Here is a 14,546-nt window from a genome sequence, read left to right on the forward strand (position 1 = left end):
AAATGTATATAAATTAGAGAATAGATGCACTAAATGAAATCAGAAAAGGTAAAATGGAAAAGATTAAAAAAGCAATCTACGTAACTGGAGGAAACAAATCGAAGGAATAGATCATCATCTTGATAGGAATGTACTCAGCAGAAAATCATCTGTTCGCTATACTACTTTCTTGTAGAGACCACTAGGTAAAGAAAATGACGTTTAGCTCAGGTAGAAAATGAGCTTTCTTTTTTTTTTTCTTTCTTGTTTCTCGATGGCATCCAATAGCCCGTACTCTATCATGCTTGTCTATGAACTCGTAGTGTCAAACACCGTATTCTTGACGACATACCACACCCAGCAATATCTTCAGCTGGCTGAATAGTCCATTGAAGGTTTTCACGTGACCGTCAACAAACACCCAACCGCAGCAGTCGGACTGGGAAATGGTCTGGACCAGCAGTGCGCCCAATCGGGAAATAATGTCGGCACACTGTTTACCATTTCTATTTTTATCACAGATATTGCCTGATCGAGACACGACATTCTTCCCTGCGAAAATTTTCGATCTCCTGTTTCAGCGACATTCAATAAGCTCCACTATGTGGGAAGCTGTTTGTATTAGTTTTATCTCTTTCACTTGTTTTCTGTTCTTTTCTCTTCTTTTCTTCTTGTTCTTCACTATCCTTCGTTGTTCGTTATTACGTATCACTCCTTAGTCCAAGAACCCCGTCGATCGCTACCACTATCGTTAACTTCGAGTCTCCGCTTCCAGCAACCAGTCTCGATTATTCAAAAGTTATAGATCTACAAATCATTACTGCAAAACCCAGTATCCACCAGCTTTTCCAGCTTATTTCATACATCTGATCACACAATGACCGCCTTCTTCAAGATCTCCACCTTGGCTGCTATTGCCCTCTCGTTGCACTCTGCTGCTGCTGCCCCACCAGCCTGTTTGTTGGCCTGTGTCGCTCAGGTCGAAAAGGCTTCCTCCTGTGACGGCTTAAACGACTTGTCTTGTATCTGTTCCAAAGACGCTGCCAAGATCGAATCCTGTTTGAACGATATCTGTCCTAACGACAACGCCGACGCTGCCATCTCGGCCTTCGAAGACTCTTGTTCCGCTTCCGGCAACTCTGTTTCTTCAGTCTTCTCCTCTTCTGCCGAATCTTCGTCTACTGAATCTTCTTCTGCCGAATCCTCTTCTACCGAGGCTTCCTCCACTGAAGAATCTTCTTCGACTGAAGAGACTTCCTCCGCTGAACCATCTTCTTCTTCTGAAGAAGCTACTTCTACCGAAGAGTCCTCTACCGAAGAATCCTCCACCGAAGAGTCGTCTGCTGAAGCTACTTCTACTGAAGAGTCTTCTGCTGAACCTTCTTCCACTGAAGAAGCCACTTCTTCTACTGAATCGACCACTTCCGAAGCCACCTCTTCTGTAGTCTTGACCTCGGCCTCTGTCACTGAAGCTGCTACTTCCTCTGCTGCTCCAGAATCCACCACTTCTGTCTCCGTCTCTACTGCTAACGGTGCCGTTGAAAGACAATTGTCCTTCGGTGCTGCTGTCATCGGTTTGGTCGGTATTGCCTTGTTATAAGTGTGATGTACGGAATACACACTGAATTCATGAATATATAAGGATGCATGAAATATAAGGAATGTTGGGATAAAAGCTTCATACGTCTATTTTTTTCTGTTCTCCACTTCGAAGACTTCATTAAATTGAGTGATTTGAAGTTCATAGCAGGCAGGTTATGTACTGCTTTGTCTTGCTAAACATGTCGTTGTTTTAGACCTCATAGAAACAATTTGAAATGTTAAAACTCACTATTATAAAATTACAAAGGATACCACCATATGCTTTTGTTCCTTCAATTATTAATATACAAAATGCGATAAAATAGTAGTTGTAGAATCGTCATAGCCATGTATGCATTAGCATTGTCAACTAGAACAGCCATCCTTCTATTCATTGTATTCGTACCATCTTTTCAGGCTCCCAGAATCTAGAAAAGGTATTGGAAGTAGAGGAAGATGAAGAATATATATTTAGAATCGTTCAACTCACTTAGGAAACTGCTTTTCAGGGACTACAAAACTGAAGTATTACACCAAATTCATTTTAGGAAACTCCAATCTACTTCTTCTGCAGTCATTGGTTGAAATGACTCGGCTCTGTGACCATTCAGTCCACTAATCTCTCTAAAAAAAATCCAGTTACAATCAAATTACAAATTCTGGAGAGTTTAGAACAAGTCTCTAGAGTCCTTAACTCTTATGAACCAAGATTGACTACGTTCTACAGGAAATCTTACAATTTCAAAATTACACCAACTAAAATTTCTGAATGAAACAACGAGAATAGAAAGAATTCCCAAGGATATCTATTTGGCCAGACCAAGAGCTCCATTTCATGGCAATTTCATATTCACAATGAACATTTCGTCTTCATTACAGCTCAGAACTGAGACCTTTCGGAAAGCCGGTTTCCACCACCACAACTTTCCGGGAAGGGGCGTGCCCCAACTTGGAATCAGACACCCTTGTCGTTCCTCTCCTTCCTTGAACAACTTCCTTCGGAGATCCTCCGCAGGAACAACTCTAGCGTTGACACTTGAAGCTGATTTATTTCGCAGTCATTTTTGTGGCCCCTATAATTCGGCAATCATGAACCGATGACGTCGCCGTATCAGGATGGATAATAAAATATCTGATCCACCGTGCTGTTGGCAATTTAACGGGTCTCCGACAGTGCAAGCTTTGAGTTCGTGGGCCAGGAATCTGCTCCCAGGGAGCAGCAAGAAGTTTCAGTTATGCTCCCAAAGTTGTCTAGATCAACTACCGGTGTACCGGTCGTGAGACACAGTCTCCGCTTTCGGTTCTAGGTCCTGACGGGCAGCGTCCTGTTCTGACCGGTCTCTAATACCTTCCGCCAGATCATTCAATCGGATCTCCGATACAAATGTCTGCATTTCTATCCTTTGGAGCTTTCCAACCCTGTAGCCATCATGGAAGTCTTGGTGGTTTTGCAATTACTCTCGTCGCCGTATTAGGAAGGCGAAGCAGCAGACACCAACACACCGACTCGAGAATATTGCAGTCGTGCACTTGTCGATTCGTTGAGTTGTCAAGTTCTCCACTGTCTGCATTGTTCCTTAATGTTCGCGTGCAGAAATTTGCAGGTTGAGATAGTCGTTCTACAGGTTCAAGATAAGAGATTCCACCCACCGTCGATTTCACCTGGAGTCCACTATCAAATGCCCTGGTCCGCGGAGCATCCATGATTCCCCGATTTCAGCAAGTATCTGTCAAACCCGGACTATTAGCATGCGGTTTGCAACCTGCCCTAACAGAATGTGACAATTCCAGCAGGACCCCGTCCGATTATATAAATAGTTGACCAGATACGGAATTTTGAGACAATTCATTTTGCCTATTAGTTTTGTCTGATTAGCCGCTGCTTTTTCATAGCTAAATAAACACTGCAATTGTCAATTCTATTCTACAAAGACTACTTGAAGTATTCAGTATCGAATTCATATAGAGTCTGCTTCTATTCCCACAACTGAATCCTACTGCCAATACAAGCCCTACAGGTCGCACGTCTTTCTTTGCAGGTTCTCTTATCTTATATTCCTCCATTTGCACCCATGCCCTCCAACTCTCCACTCATCGAACCTAAAGCTTCGTCCAGCATTGGCTACACCTTGTACTATGGTACGTTTGTTCACACGCCTACGTTGGAAGAACTTGAAATCTGTTTCAACACATTGGTCGGAGTTACGCTGGACGGGGAAATCGACTACATCCACAAGAACTACAAGCCAGAGGAGCACGACTATATGACGGCTGTCCAGTTCTTCATCTCCACCACCAACAATAACGACAACAAGGATACCAGAAACAACAATAACAACCACAACAACTACAATGGAAATAATGGAAATGGTAACTACAATAATGGTCGTCGAAACAGCAGAAACAGAAACAGACACTTTGATTTCATCGACTATTCCCAGGATCCCACCAAGTTCTTTGTGCCAGGTTTCATTGACACCCACATACATGCTTCACAATTCCCCAACGTCGGCATTGGTTTAGACTGTCCTCTTTTGGATTGGTTGAACGACTACACTTTCCCGTTGGAGAACCAGTTCACTGACTCTAACGAGAAGAAGTTGCAATTCGCTAAAAACGTCTACTCCAAAGTAATCAACAAAACCCTTACTAGTGGCACTACTTGTGCCTCATACTTCACAACAATTGACCCGCAGACTACCAACTTATTTGCTGAGTTGTTATTGGAACATGGCCAAAGAGGTTTTGTAGGAAAAGTGTGTATGGACCACAACGACACTTACCACGACTACGAGGAAAGCTTTGAAGACTGTGTCCATTCGATGAACCTGATCATCAACCATTTGGACAAGTTGAACCCAAGTGACGACACCTTGGTTAAGCCGATTATCACCCCTCGTTTCGCACCCGTCTGTTCTCGTAAGATGTTGAATTGGTTAGGAAAATTGAGCAAGACGCACAGCTTGCCCATCCAGACTCACATCAGTGAAAACACCAAGGAAATTGAGTTGGTTCGTGATATGTTTCCTGATTGCGAAGATTATGCTACTGTATATGATAAACATAACTTGTTGAGTTCTTCCACAATCTTGGCTCATGCCATTCACTTGACTAAGAAGGAAAGAAAGATGATCAGCAAGAAGGAATGCTCCATCTCTCATTGTCCAACATCTAACACATTCATCTCCAGTGGTGAAGCTCCAGTCAAACAGTATCTTTACCAAGATAAGATCAACGTATCATTAGGTACAGATGTCTCTGGAGGCTTTGATCTGAGCATCTTGGCTGTCATCAAACATTCCATTTTGGTCAGTCACCACTTGGCAATGAAGACAGGAAGGCAAGGTGACAAGTTGTCAATCATAGATGCTCTCTACATGGCCACCCAAGGAGGAGCCAAAGCCATTGGTATGCCAGACGTGTTGGGATCTTTTGAAGTAGGAAAGAAGTTTGATGTCCAGTTGATTGATTTGAGTTCCAAGGATTCGATCGTGGACACCTTCGAATGGCAATTGCCTCTCGAAGAAGAAGCTAACCAACGCAAAAAGTCAAAACAAATGCAAGATTTGTTGGGCAAATGGATCTTCAGTGGTGACGACAGAAACTGTGTCAAGGTCTGGTGTAATGGTCGTTTGGTAGTAAACAAGATGCATTATCAACGTGATGACAGATGGGTCATGGTTGAAAAGGATTTCTAAATCTGTTGGTACCTGGTACGATTTGCCTTAAATTTTCAATTCTTGCTCTCATAGCTAATATCTCGCAATCTATAGATTAAATTGCACCTGCAAAATTAATATTTAAAATATATGGATTAAATTACTGTACTACACTTCATATAGTAGATTTTACTTTTGAAGAGGAAAGATTATCGCTACAAAAGTTCTGAATTATGGTATTGATGTCAAAGGGGAATTTTTGGGTGCAAATTGTGCGCCAAAAAATAAGGTCAACAGTAAGGGGTAACTAGAAAAGTAGAATACTAGAAGATACATTCAACCTATGCTACTAGGGGTCGAGTCGCTAAGAGGTTTGACTGCCTTATGAGGCCAACATAATATACTTCTAAACCGAGAAAACCCAATCTCACAATCTCACCAAAGTAGCATTGATATTCACACTTGTCTTCACCAAACGTACTTTTCTCAGTCAATTGAATACCTGAGAAGGGCAAAGTTGAACCATTTTCTGAAACATGAATATCGCTTTCCTTTCTCAGACCCATTTTTACTGTAGCAAATATTTTGATCAATGAAATTCGAATTGGTCAGCATTTGCTTACTCATCAACATCTTTTGAGAATTTATGAGAATATTGTGGGTTTGTACACCCCTGATCCCACTTTTTCGCAATCTTTAATTGTTAGAACAGAATATAGGGTATTCTCAGTGGTTTTTGTATTAGTAATAGTCAATTTGGTGCCTATCATGAACTAATTAAGCAACCCCGAAGAAGATAATAATGGGGTAGTTGTAGCTCAAGTCAACTATAAAATGAGATCGATTTTAAGTAAAAATATCAAATACGTGAGAGTAACTATTCATATTAACAAACTTACAATGCCTAAAGTCTCAGTCGCCTTTTTCGGAATTAGTGGATTCTTAGGCAATCCAATCATCCAAGCCTTCGAAACTGGAAAGTTTGATGACAAAATTGAACTTCCTATCAAGGTTGTAACCAGAAAGGAATTGCAATCCACAGATAGGATTCAATATATTGTTGGTAACTTGGAATATGGAATGGTCGATAGTTTTGCTCTGCAATTAGAAGGTGTTGATGTCATTGTCGAATTGCTTGCTGTAGACCCTGCTTTATTCACTACAGTTGAGAAAATAGTCCAAAAGGTTAAGCCAAAGTTATTCCTTCCTTCTGAATTTGGTGTTGACATTGATCAAGTGAACTCTTATATCCCTGGATTCTTGAATGTAAAGAAGACTCATGCTAATAATGTAAGAGAGTTTGGGATTAAGACTGTTAGCGTTGTCACTGCCGAGTTTGCAGTTCCAGGTAGTTTCTTATATGAGTGGGTTGCACAAGTTGGAATTGACGTAAAGGAAAAGACCATCACCCATTTTGGTGACCCAAACACAAAGATTACAATCTGTAAATTGGCAGACATTGCTAATTCTGTTCTCTCTTTGGTAACCTTGGATCCTCAAACCATTCCTGACACCGTTAGAATTCAGAGTGACGAAGTTACCTTCCAGGATGTTATTGACAGATATGTTCAAACCCATGATGTTGAATTGAAGGTAGTCAAGACAATTCCTAAGGAACAAGTGGCCAAAGACATTTTAACCAGATATGAAAGTGGCTTCAACAAGAATGATATTTTTCTCTATTTGCAAGCCATTGCATCTCAAGGAATCGACAAGGGTTTGCACTTCAGCGAGATTCACAACCAATTGGTCAACCCAGGAGAATCTCTCTGGAAGTGGGAGAAGTTTTAGTTACTATTTGTGTTGTTAAGTAAGATAATTGTCGTGAATGAAACATAACTATGAAATCAATAGCTTCGGAAAGAAAAGAAACGGGCAACAGATGGGACCTTTTTGCACATGTAATTTCAAAAGTGTTCTAAGACTGTTCTTCCAGAAAATTCTGCTATTTGACTTTCGAATGTTATCGAATCTAATGGAATTCAGAAGCGTCTGCTGCTAATTGAGAAGGTGAGGCTCTTTGGGTGCAAAATACGTGGCGGAAAAAATACAAAGCGCATTGTAAGGCCGTAACAAGTAAGTATTGTTTTAGGCAGCTAACCTGCGTTAACTCCGGAGCGGAGAAAACGATAAGAGGCTCGGCTGTCGTATTTGTCCGACATAATATACCCCTAAATCCAGAGAGGAGTCAAACTCACCCAGTATTGTAAATGCTTCAGACACGAACTGAAAGGGCCCTACTTCAAAATTCCGGGCAGTCTTCACTAAGTGTACTTTTCGGAGTTAATTGAATGTTTTGCAAGAACAAATTTGAACACTCTCTAACACGGTTTTCTCGTATTAGCTAGTATGGTAGAAGATTCTTTGAAAATCGAAATTTTTAGTTAGTCCACTCCTGGTGAAATTTACGTTTTGTGTCATCTAGTTATATCCGTGTGCCAGCGGATCTATGCCATCAAAACTCCATCAAATGATCAAGAAACGAAACTTCAGTATTACTTAAAGCTATACTGGCATTATTAATAAGCTCTTCGGCTGTAAAATGAGGCAATCCCGTATACAGATGGCGTAATTGTTTCTCAATTCGACTATAAAAGGGAATGAAATTTTCTTCGTAAAAGTTAGATTTGGGGAACCATTATCAAATACATTGATAGAAATCGTAACTACAAATCAATAAACTCATAATGTCTAAAGTCTCAGTCGCCATTTTTGGAATTGGTGGATCCTTGGGTAAACCAATTATCGATGCTTTTGAAACTGGTAAGTTCGACGACAAGATCGAACTTCCTATCAAGGTTGTAACCAGAAAGGAATTGCCATCCACCGACAGAATTCAATATATTGTTGGAAACTTGGACGATGAACTGGTTGATAGTTTGGCACAGAAATTGGATGGTACTGATGTCGTTGTTGAATTGCTTGCTCCAAACCCTGTTTTGTTCACAATCGTCGAGAAGATTGTTCAGAAGGTTAAGCCAAAGTTGTTCATTCCTTCCGAATTCGGTGTTGATATTGATCAGGTCAACACCTATATCCCTGGATTCTTGAATTCAAAAAAGACTCATGCCAATAATGTGAGAGGGTTTGGAATTAAAACTGTCAGTGTTGTCACTGCTATTTTTGCAGTTCCAGGCAGCATAACTTACGAGTTGGTTGCACAAGTTGGAATTGATGTAAAGGAAAAGACCATCACAAACTTTGGTGATCCAAACACCAAGTTTACTGTTTCTAAGTTGGCAGACATTGCTAATTCTGTTCTCTCTTTGACTACTTTGGATCCTCAAACTATTCCCGACACCGTTAGAATTCAGAGTGACGTAGTTTCCTTCCAGGATGTTATTGACAGATATGTTCAAACCCATGATGTTGAATTGAAGGTAGTCAAGACAATTCCTAAGGAAGAAGTTGCAAAGAATGTTGCAGCCAAATTTAGAAATGGATACGACAGAAGCGAAATCTTTTTCTATTTGCAAGCAATTGCATCTCAAGGAATCGACAAGGGTTTGCACTTCAGTGAGATCCACAACGAATTAGTCAACCCAGGAGAATCTCTCTGGAAGTGGGAGAAGTTTTAGTTACTATTCGTGTTTTTAGTTTTTAAGTAAGATGTTTATACTGAATTAATAATAGCCGTGAATTGGAGTAAGTATTGTATATGTACTGGAGATCAGGCAACCGTCATTACTTGGTTAAAAAGTGGAAGTTTTAGCGCATGGAGTCTCAGAAGTATACTGGCAATTGGCCTAAAGTATCAGTAGCTGTCGTCAACTTGTTGGCTTCTGAATTTGAAGAATTTTAAAGTCTACTACTATTGAAGGTGAGGCTCTTTGGGTGCAAAATACGCGGCTAAAAAATAATCTGGGCGCATTCTAAGGGCGGGTAAAAAAATATTCTAGAAACCGACCTGCGTTAACTCCGGAGCGAAGAAATCTGAATTTGATTTTCGTTTTGGGGTTAAACAGAGAGACTTGCCAATCTCTTACACAATTAAAGTTCAATTGCACTCAAGTTTTTCCGTGGTAATGCGAGATGTACAAAAGGTTGCGTTTTTGCTGAAGGCAGGGATTAAGAGGCTTTACTGAGAACTCGCAGAATCGTTGCAAAGTGTAAACTCTTTCGCAGCTAAATGTATAAGGACCAAATTGCACCATTGCATCATTTATTGGTCTGAAATACGAATATTGCATTCTATTCCCATATCGGACATTAGGATAAAAGGTAATTTGAATATAGAAACTTGAATTGGTAAGCATTTGCTTATACATCCACTTGTTTGCGGATTATTTAATGAGAATCTCCTTTTGTGTAATGTAGTTATATCCGTGAGCTAACGGATTCTTGCCATCAAATAATCAAGTCAAGGATAATCAGTAGTCCGATATCAGCTGTACTGGCATTACTAATAACCAGTTTGCGGTTATAACAGGGAAGCTCGGGAGGAGATAAAGATGGCGTAATTGTTTCTCATACCAACTATAAAAGGGAATGATTTTCTCTCCGTAGAAAGAAGATTTAAGGAACCATTATCAAATACATTGGTAGCAATCATAACTACAAATCAACAAACTCATAATGTCTAAAGTCTCAGTCGCCTTTTTCGGAATCACTGGATTCTTGGGAAACCCAATCATCGAAGCTTTTGAAACTGGTAAGTTCGACGACAAGATCGAACTTCCCATCAAGGTTGTAACCAGAAAGGAGTTGCCATCCACCGACAGAATTCAATATATTGTTGGAAACTTGGACGATGAACTGGTTGATAGTTTGGCACAGAAATTGGATGGTACTGATGTCATTGTCGAGTTGCTTGCTGTGAACCCTGCTTTATTCAAAATCGTCGAGAAGATTGTTCAGAAGGTTAGGCCAAAGTTGTTCATTCCTTCCGAATTCGGTGTTGATATTGATCAAGTCAACACATATGTCCCTGGATTCTGGAGTGTCAAGTCGGATCACGTTGAACATGTAAGAGAGTCTGGAATTAAGACTGTTAGCGTTGTCACTGCCGAGTTTGCAGTTCCAGGTAGTTTCTTATATGAGTGGGTTGCACAAGTTGGAATTGACGTAAAGGAAAAGACCATCACCCATTTTGGTGACCCAAACACAAAGATTACAATCTGTAAATTGGCAGACATTGCTAATTCTGTTCTCTCTTTGATTACTTTGGATCCTCAAACTATTCCCGACACCGTTAGAATTCAGAGTGACGAAGTTACCTTCCAGGATGTTATTGACAGATATGTTCAAACTCACAACGTTGAATTGAAGGTAGTCAAGACGATCCCTAAGGAACAAGTGGCCAAGGACATTTTAACCAGATTTGAAAGTGGTTTCAGTCCAGATGATATCTTTTTCTATTTGCAAGCAATTGCATCTCAGGGTACCGATAAAGGTATGCACTTTACTGAGATTCACAACGAATTGGTCAACCCAGGAGAATCTCTCTGGAAGTGGGAGAAGTTTTAGTTACTATTAGTGTTTTTATGTAAGATGTTTATACTGAATAAATCATCGCTGTGAATTCGAGTAAGTATTGTAGATGTATTCTTTAGAGATCAAGCAACCGCCAATGCTTGGTAAAGGATGCAATCTCCGAGTATACTGTCAATTGGGCTCTAGTATTAGTAGCTGTCATCAACTAGTTAGCTTCTGAATTTAAAGACTTTCAAAGTCTTCTACTAATTTAGTAGAGACTCTTTGGGTGCAAAATGCACGAAAGGCGCATTCTAAGGGTGAAAAAAAATTCTAGAAACCGACCTGCGATAGCTCCGGAGCGAAGAAATCAGATTTTGATTTTCGTTTTGGGTTAAACAGAGAGACTTGCCAATCTCTTACACAATTAAAGTTCAATTGCACCCAAATTGTTCCGTGGTATTGCGAGAAGTGCAAAAAGTTGCATTTTGCTGAAAGCAGGGATTAAGTGGTTTAACTGATAATCCGCAGTAGAGTATTTACATAGATAAAATTGCGCCATTGCATCATTTAATGGTCCTTAATACTGATATTGTCTCCCATTACGGTATCGGGCATTAGGATATAAGATAACCTGAATCAAAAATTGAATAGGTAAGCATTTACTTATACATCCACCTGTTTGCGGATTATTTAACGAGAATATAGTTTTGTGTCATGTAATTCTATTCGCGATCTAGCGAATTTTTGCCATAAAATAATTAAGACAAATCCAGTAGTCCGACATCTGCTGTACTGGCATTACTAATAACCAGTTTGCGGTTATAACAGGGTAGGAGAAAATATGGGGCTATTCTAGCTCATACTGACTATAAAAGGGAATGATTTCTGCTTCGTAGAAAGAAGATTTAAGGAACCATTATCGAATATATTGATAGCAGCCATAAGAACAAAACAAGAAACTCACAATGTCTAAAGTCTCAGTCGCCATTTTTGGAATTGGTGGATCTTTGGGTAAACCAATTATCGATGCCTTCGAAACTGGTAAGTTCGACGACAAGATCGAACTTCCCATCAAGGTTGTAACAAGGAAGGATTTGCCATCTACCGACAGAATTCAATATATTGTTGGTAACTTGGACGATGAACTGGTCGATAGTTTGGCACAGAAATTGGAGGGTACTGATGTCGTTGTCGAGTTACTTGCTGTAGAGCCTGTTTTATTGAAAATCGTCGAGGAGATACTTCAGAAGGTTAAGCCGAAGTTATTTCTTCCTTCTGAATTTAGTGTAGACATTGATCAGGTCAACACTTATATCCCTGGATTCTGGAGTGCCATGTCGGATCATGTTGAACATGTAAGAGAGTCTGGAATTAAGACTGTAAGCATTGTCACTGGCGAGTTTGCAGTTCCTGGCAGCTTCATGTATGAATTGGTCTCACAAGTCGGAATAGACGTAAAGGAAAAAACGATCACCCACTTTGGTGACCCAAATACGAAGATCACCATCTGTAAATTGGCAGACATTGCTAATTCTGTTCTCTCTTTGATTACTTTGTATCCTCAAACTATTCCAGACATTGTTCGAATCCAGAGTGATGAAGTTACCTTCCAGGAAGTTATCGATAGATACATTCAAACCCATAACGTTGAATTGAAGGTAGTCAAGACAATCCCTAAGGAACAAGTGGCCAAGGACATTTTAACCAGATTTGAAAGTGGTTTCAGCCTAGATGAAATTTTTCTCTATTTGCAAGCAATTGCATCTCAGGGTACCGATAAAGGTATGCACTTTAGTGAAATTCACAACGAATTGGTAAACCCAGGAGAATCTCTCTGGAAGTGGGAGAAGTTTTAGTTATCATTAGTGTTTTTATGTAAGATGTTTATACTGAATAAATCATCGCTGTGAATTCGAGTAAGTATTGTAGATGTGTTTGATTGATTGAACTGACTGGCAACAAGATCCATATTTCGGATATACTTTTGGAACAGAGATGAACTTTTAGTTAGCAGTGTGATCTCAAAGCATGCTGATATTTGTTTCTTAAGAGAATAAATATTTGCAGCCATTAGTTATCTTTTACTGTCATAAGAAAAGAGACGATCGTGAAACACTCGGTGTATCTCTCAACCGCAAATGAGTTTCAACATTTGACTGTTACACAACTCCACAGAAGGGAACCACAGGAACCTATCCGCCATGGTTTTGTTATTCTTCTTATGCTATTCTGCTAAAGCTGTAATTTGCAACTCCGTTTTAGGAAAGTGGCTGCAACTTCAATGCGCAAATACGAGAATCTTAATAATCCGATGGCATAAGCAGGAAAATGAATTAACCGGCGTCTGACAAATGGCTGCTCACGGTAAATGCTGTACTGGTATCGTCTCCTGCATTCAAGTATCCTTCACGTGACTCCATATTACTATATATTACTCTATATTACAGAACTAAATATTGTATGCACTACATTACTAATAATTATGTAAAAAATGGCGCGCTACCAATTGGCTAATGTCGAAACCATGTCGCAAGAATGTCACAAAATTCGATTTCTTATGTCATCACTGACTCAGCTTACCTAATTTCCACGAACAAAATGCAAGATTATTAATTTTTCAGAAGGCTACTGTGGAGCAATTTGCAGACATGGTAGCCTCCACAGTCTCGAGAGCTCGAGTATATATAGATGGGATGATTTCTGGCAAATATCCACAATTACGTATTCTCTTTATTCAAATATAAAACATCAATTGATATAAAAGTATCAATTACCGTTCAACTCAACATTCTTCTTAACTATTAAGAATTGCAAATAGCGAATTATCAAACAGTTCGAACCATTGCACACATTTAAGCTGATTACTTCACTTTCATAAAAACATTTCTATAATTACGATGTCTAAGGTCTCAATTGCTGTCATTGGTCTCAACGGTTTCTTAGGTAAGCCTGTTGTGGATGCCATTGAATCTGGAAAGTTCGACGACAAGATCCAGTTCCCAATCAAGGCTGTTACCAGAAAGGAAAAGCCTTCCACTTCCAAAATTGAGTACGTTGTTGCTCAGTTGGACGACGAACACATCGACGATGTCGCTGCCAAGTTGAAGGGCACTGATGTCATTATCGAGTTGGTCGCTCCAAACCCACAATTGTTCCTGACTCTCGAGAAGGTCGCAGCCAAGGTCCAGCCAAAGTTGTACATTCCTTCGCAATTTGGTGTTGACATTCTCCAAATCGATGCCTATGCTCGTGGATTCTTGGCCATCAAGACTGAACACTCGACCAAGCTCAGAGAAAGTGGTTTGAAGGTCGTTGATTTCGTCACCGGTTTCTTCGCTGAACCAGGTGCATTCCTCTACGAAATTGTCGGAGTTGCTGGTATCGATCCAGCTACCAAGACTATCACCCAGAGAGGCTCTCCAGACTCCAAGATCTCTATCACCAAGTTGCCTGATATCGGATACTCCTTGGTTTCTTTGCTGACCCAGGACCCAGCCACTCTTCCAGATACCGTTAGAATCTCATCTCAAGTCATCACCCTCCAAGATGTCATTGACAAGTACGAAGCCAATCACGACGTCAAGTTGTCTGTGGTTAAGACCATCTCCAAGGAAGACACCTTGAAGGACTTCCAGGACAGATTGGCTGCTGGCTTCAACTTTGCCGACTTCTTCTTCTACCTTCAAGCTGTGGCTACCCAAGGTCTTGACAAGGGTGTTTTGTTCTCGGAAGTCCACAACGAGTTGGTCAACCCAGGTGAATCTTTGTTCAAATGGGGTAAGTTCTAAGTATATACTGTTATCATGTGTAGTATAATGAACATTGTTTAATAATCTTTAGTAGTTTCAAGCAAGTAGCAGCCCTACTGTGGTTCTCCTTCCTACAACCACCATGTGCAGCATTGTTTGGCGC

At 40.2% G+C, this 14,546-nt stretch overlaps 7 protein-coding genes across 7 annotated transcripts; all 7 read left to right on the forward strand. All coding sequences in view use genetic code 12, as the record gives it.

The window, feature by feature from the left end:
• Positions 1-676: 676 nt before the first annotated feature.
• On the forward strand, positions 677-1,879 carry PICST_67948 (predicted protein). The gene has a single exon (XM_001384946.1). It carries the CDS (start codon positions 857-859, stop codon positions 1,577-1,579), a length of 723 nt encoding a protein of 240 aa, XP_001384983.1. The 5' UTR covers positions 677-856; the 3' UTR covers positions 1,580-1,879.
• Positions 1,880-3,632: 1,753 nt separating this feature from the next.
• GAH1 (guanine deaminase (Guanase) (Guanine aminase) (Guanine aminohydrolase) (GAH)) lies at positions 3,633-5,258 on the forward strand (the record flags this gene model as incomplete). Its single annotated transcript, XM_001384947.1, has 2 exons — positions 3,633-3,838; positions 3,959-5,258. 2 exons carry the CDS (start codon positions 3,633-3,635, stop codon positions 5,256-5,258), a joined length of 1,506 nt encoding a protein of 501 aa, XP_001384984.2.
• Positions 5,259-6,119: 861 nt separating this feature from the next.
• Positions 6,120-7,010, forward strand: PICST_32442 (2'-hydroxyisoflavone reductase; the record flags this gene model as incomplete). The annotated part of the gene is made up of 1 exon (XM_001384948.1): positions 6,120-7,010. The coding sequence occupies one exon, from the start codon at positions 6,120-6,122 to the stop codon at positions 7,008-7,010; it is 891 nt and encodes a 296-aa protein (XP_001384985.2).
• An 896-nt stretch (positions 7,011-7,906) lies between these two features.
• PICST_32443 (2'-hydroxyisoflavone reductase) lies at positions 7,907-8,797 on the forward strand (the record flags this gene model as incomplete). Its single annotated transcript, XM_001384949.1, has 1 exon — positions 7,907-8,797. The coding sequence occupies one exon, from the start codon at positions 7,907-7,909 to the stop codon at positions 8,795-8,797; it is 891 nt and encodes a 296-aa protein (XP_001384986.2).
• A 997-nt stretch (positions 8,798-9,794) lies between these two features.
• On the forward strand, positions 9,795-10,685 carry PICST_60459 (2'-hydroxyisoflavone reductase; the record flags this gene model as incomplete). Its single annotated transcript, XM_001384950.1, has 1 exon — positions 9,795-10,685. The coding sequence occupies one exon, from the start codon at positions 9,795-9,797 to the stop codon at positions 10,683-10,685; it is 891 nt and encodes a 296-aa protein (XP_001384987.2).
• Positions 10,686-11,599: 914 nt separating this feature from the next.
• PICST_32445 (putative 2'-hydroxyisoflavone reductase) lies at positions 11,600-12,490 on the forward strand (the record flags this gene model as incomplete). Its single annotated transcript, XM_001384951.1, has 1 exon — positions 11,600-12,490. One exon carries the CDS (start codon positions 11,600-11,602, stop codon positions 12,488-12,490), a length of 891 nt encoding a protein of 296 aa, XP_001384988.2.
• A 1,041-nt stretch (positions 12,491-13,531) lies between these two features.
• PICST_60535 (predicted protein) lies at positions 13,532-14,422 on the forward strand (the record flags this gene model as incomplete). The annotated part of the gene is made up of 1 exon (XM_001384952.1): positions 13,532-14,422. The coding sequence occupies one exon, from the start codon at positions 13,532-13,534 to the stop codon at positions 14,420-14,422; it is 891 nt and encodes a 296-aa protein (XP_001384989.2).
• Positions 14,423-14,546: the final 124 nt, after the last annotated feature.

The sequence above is a fragment of the Scheffersomyces stipitis genome, chromosome 5 (assembly GCF_000209165.1).
Source record: "Scheffersomyces stipitis CBS 6054 chromosome 5, complete sequence".
NCBI lineage: Eukaryota > Fungi > Ascomycota > Pichiomycetes > Serinales > Debaryomycetaceae > Scheffersomyces > Scheffersomyces stipitis.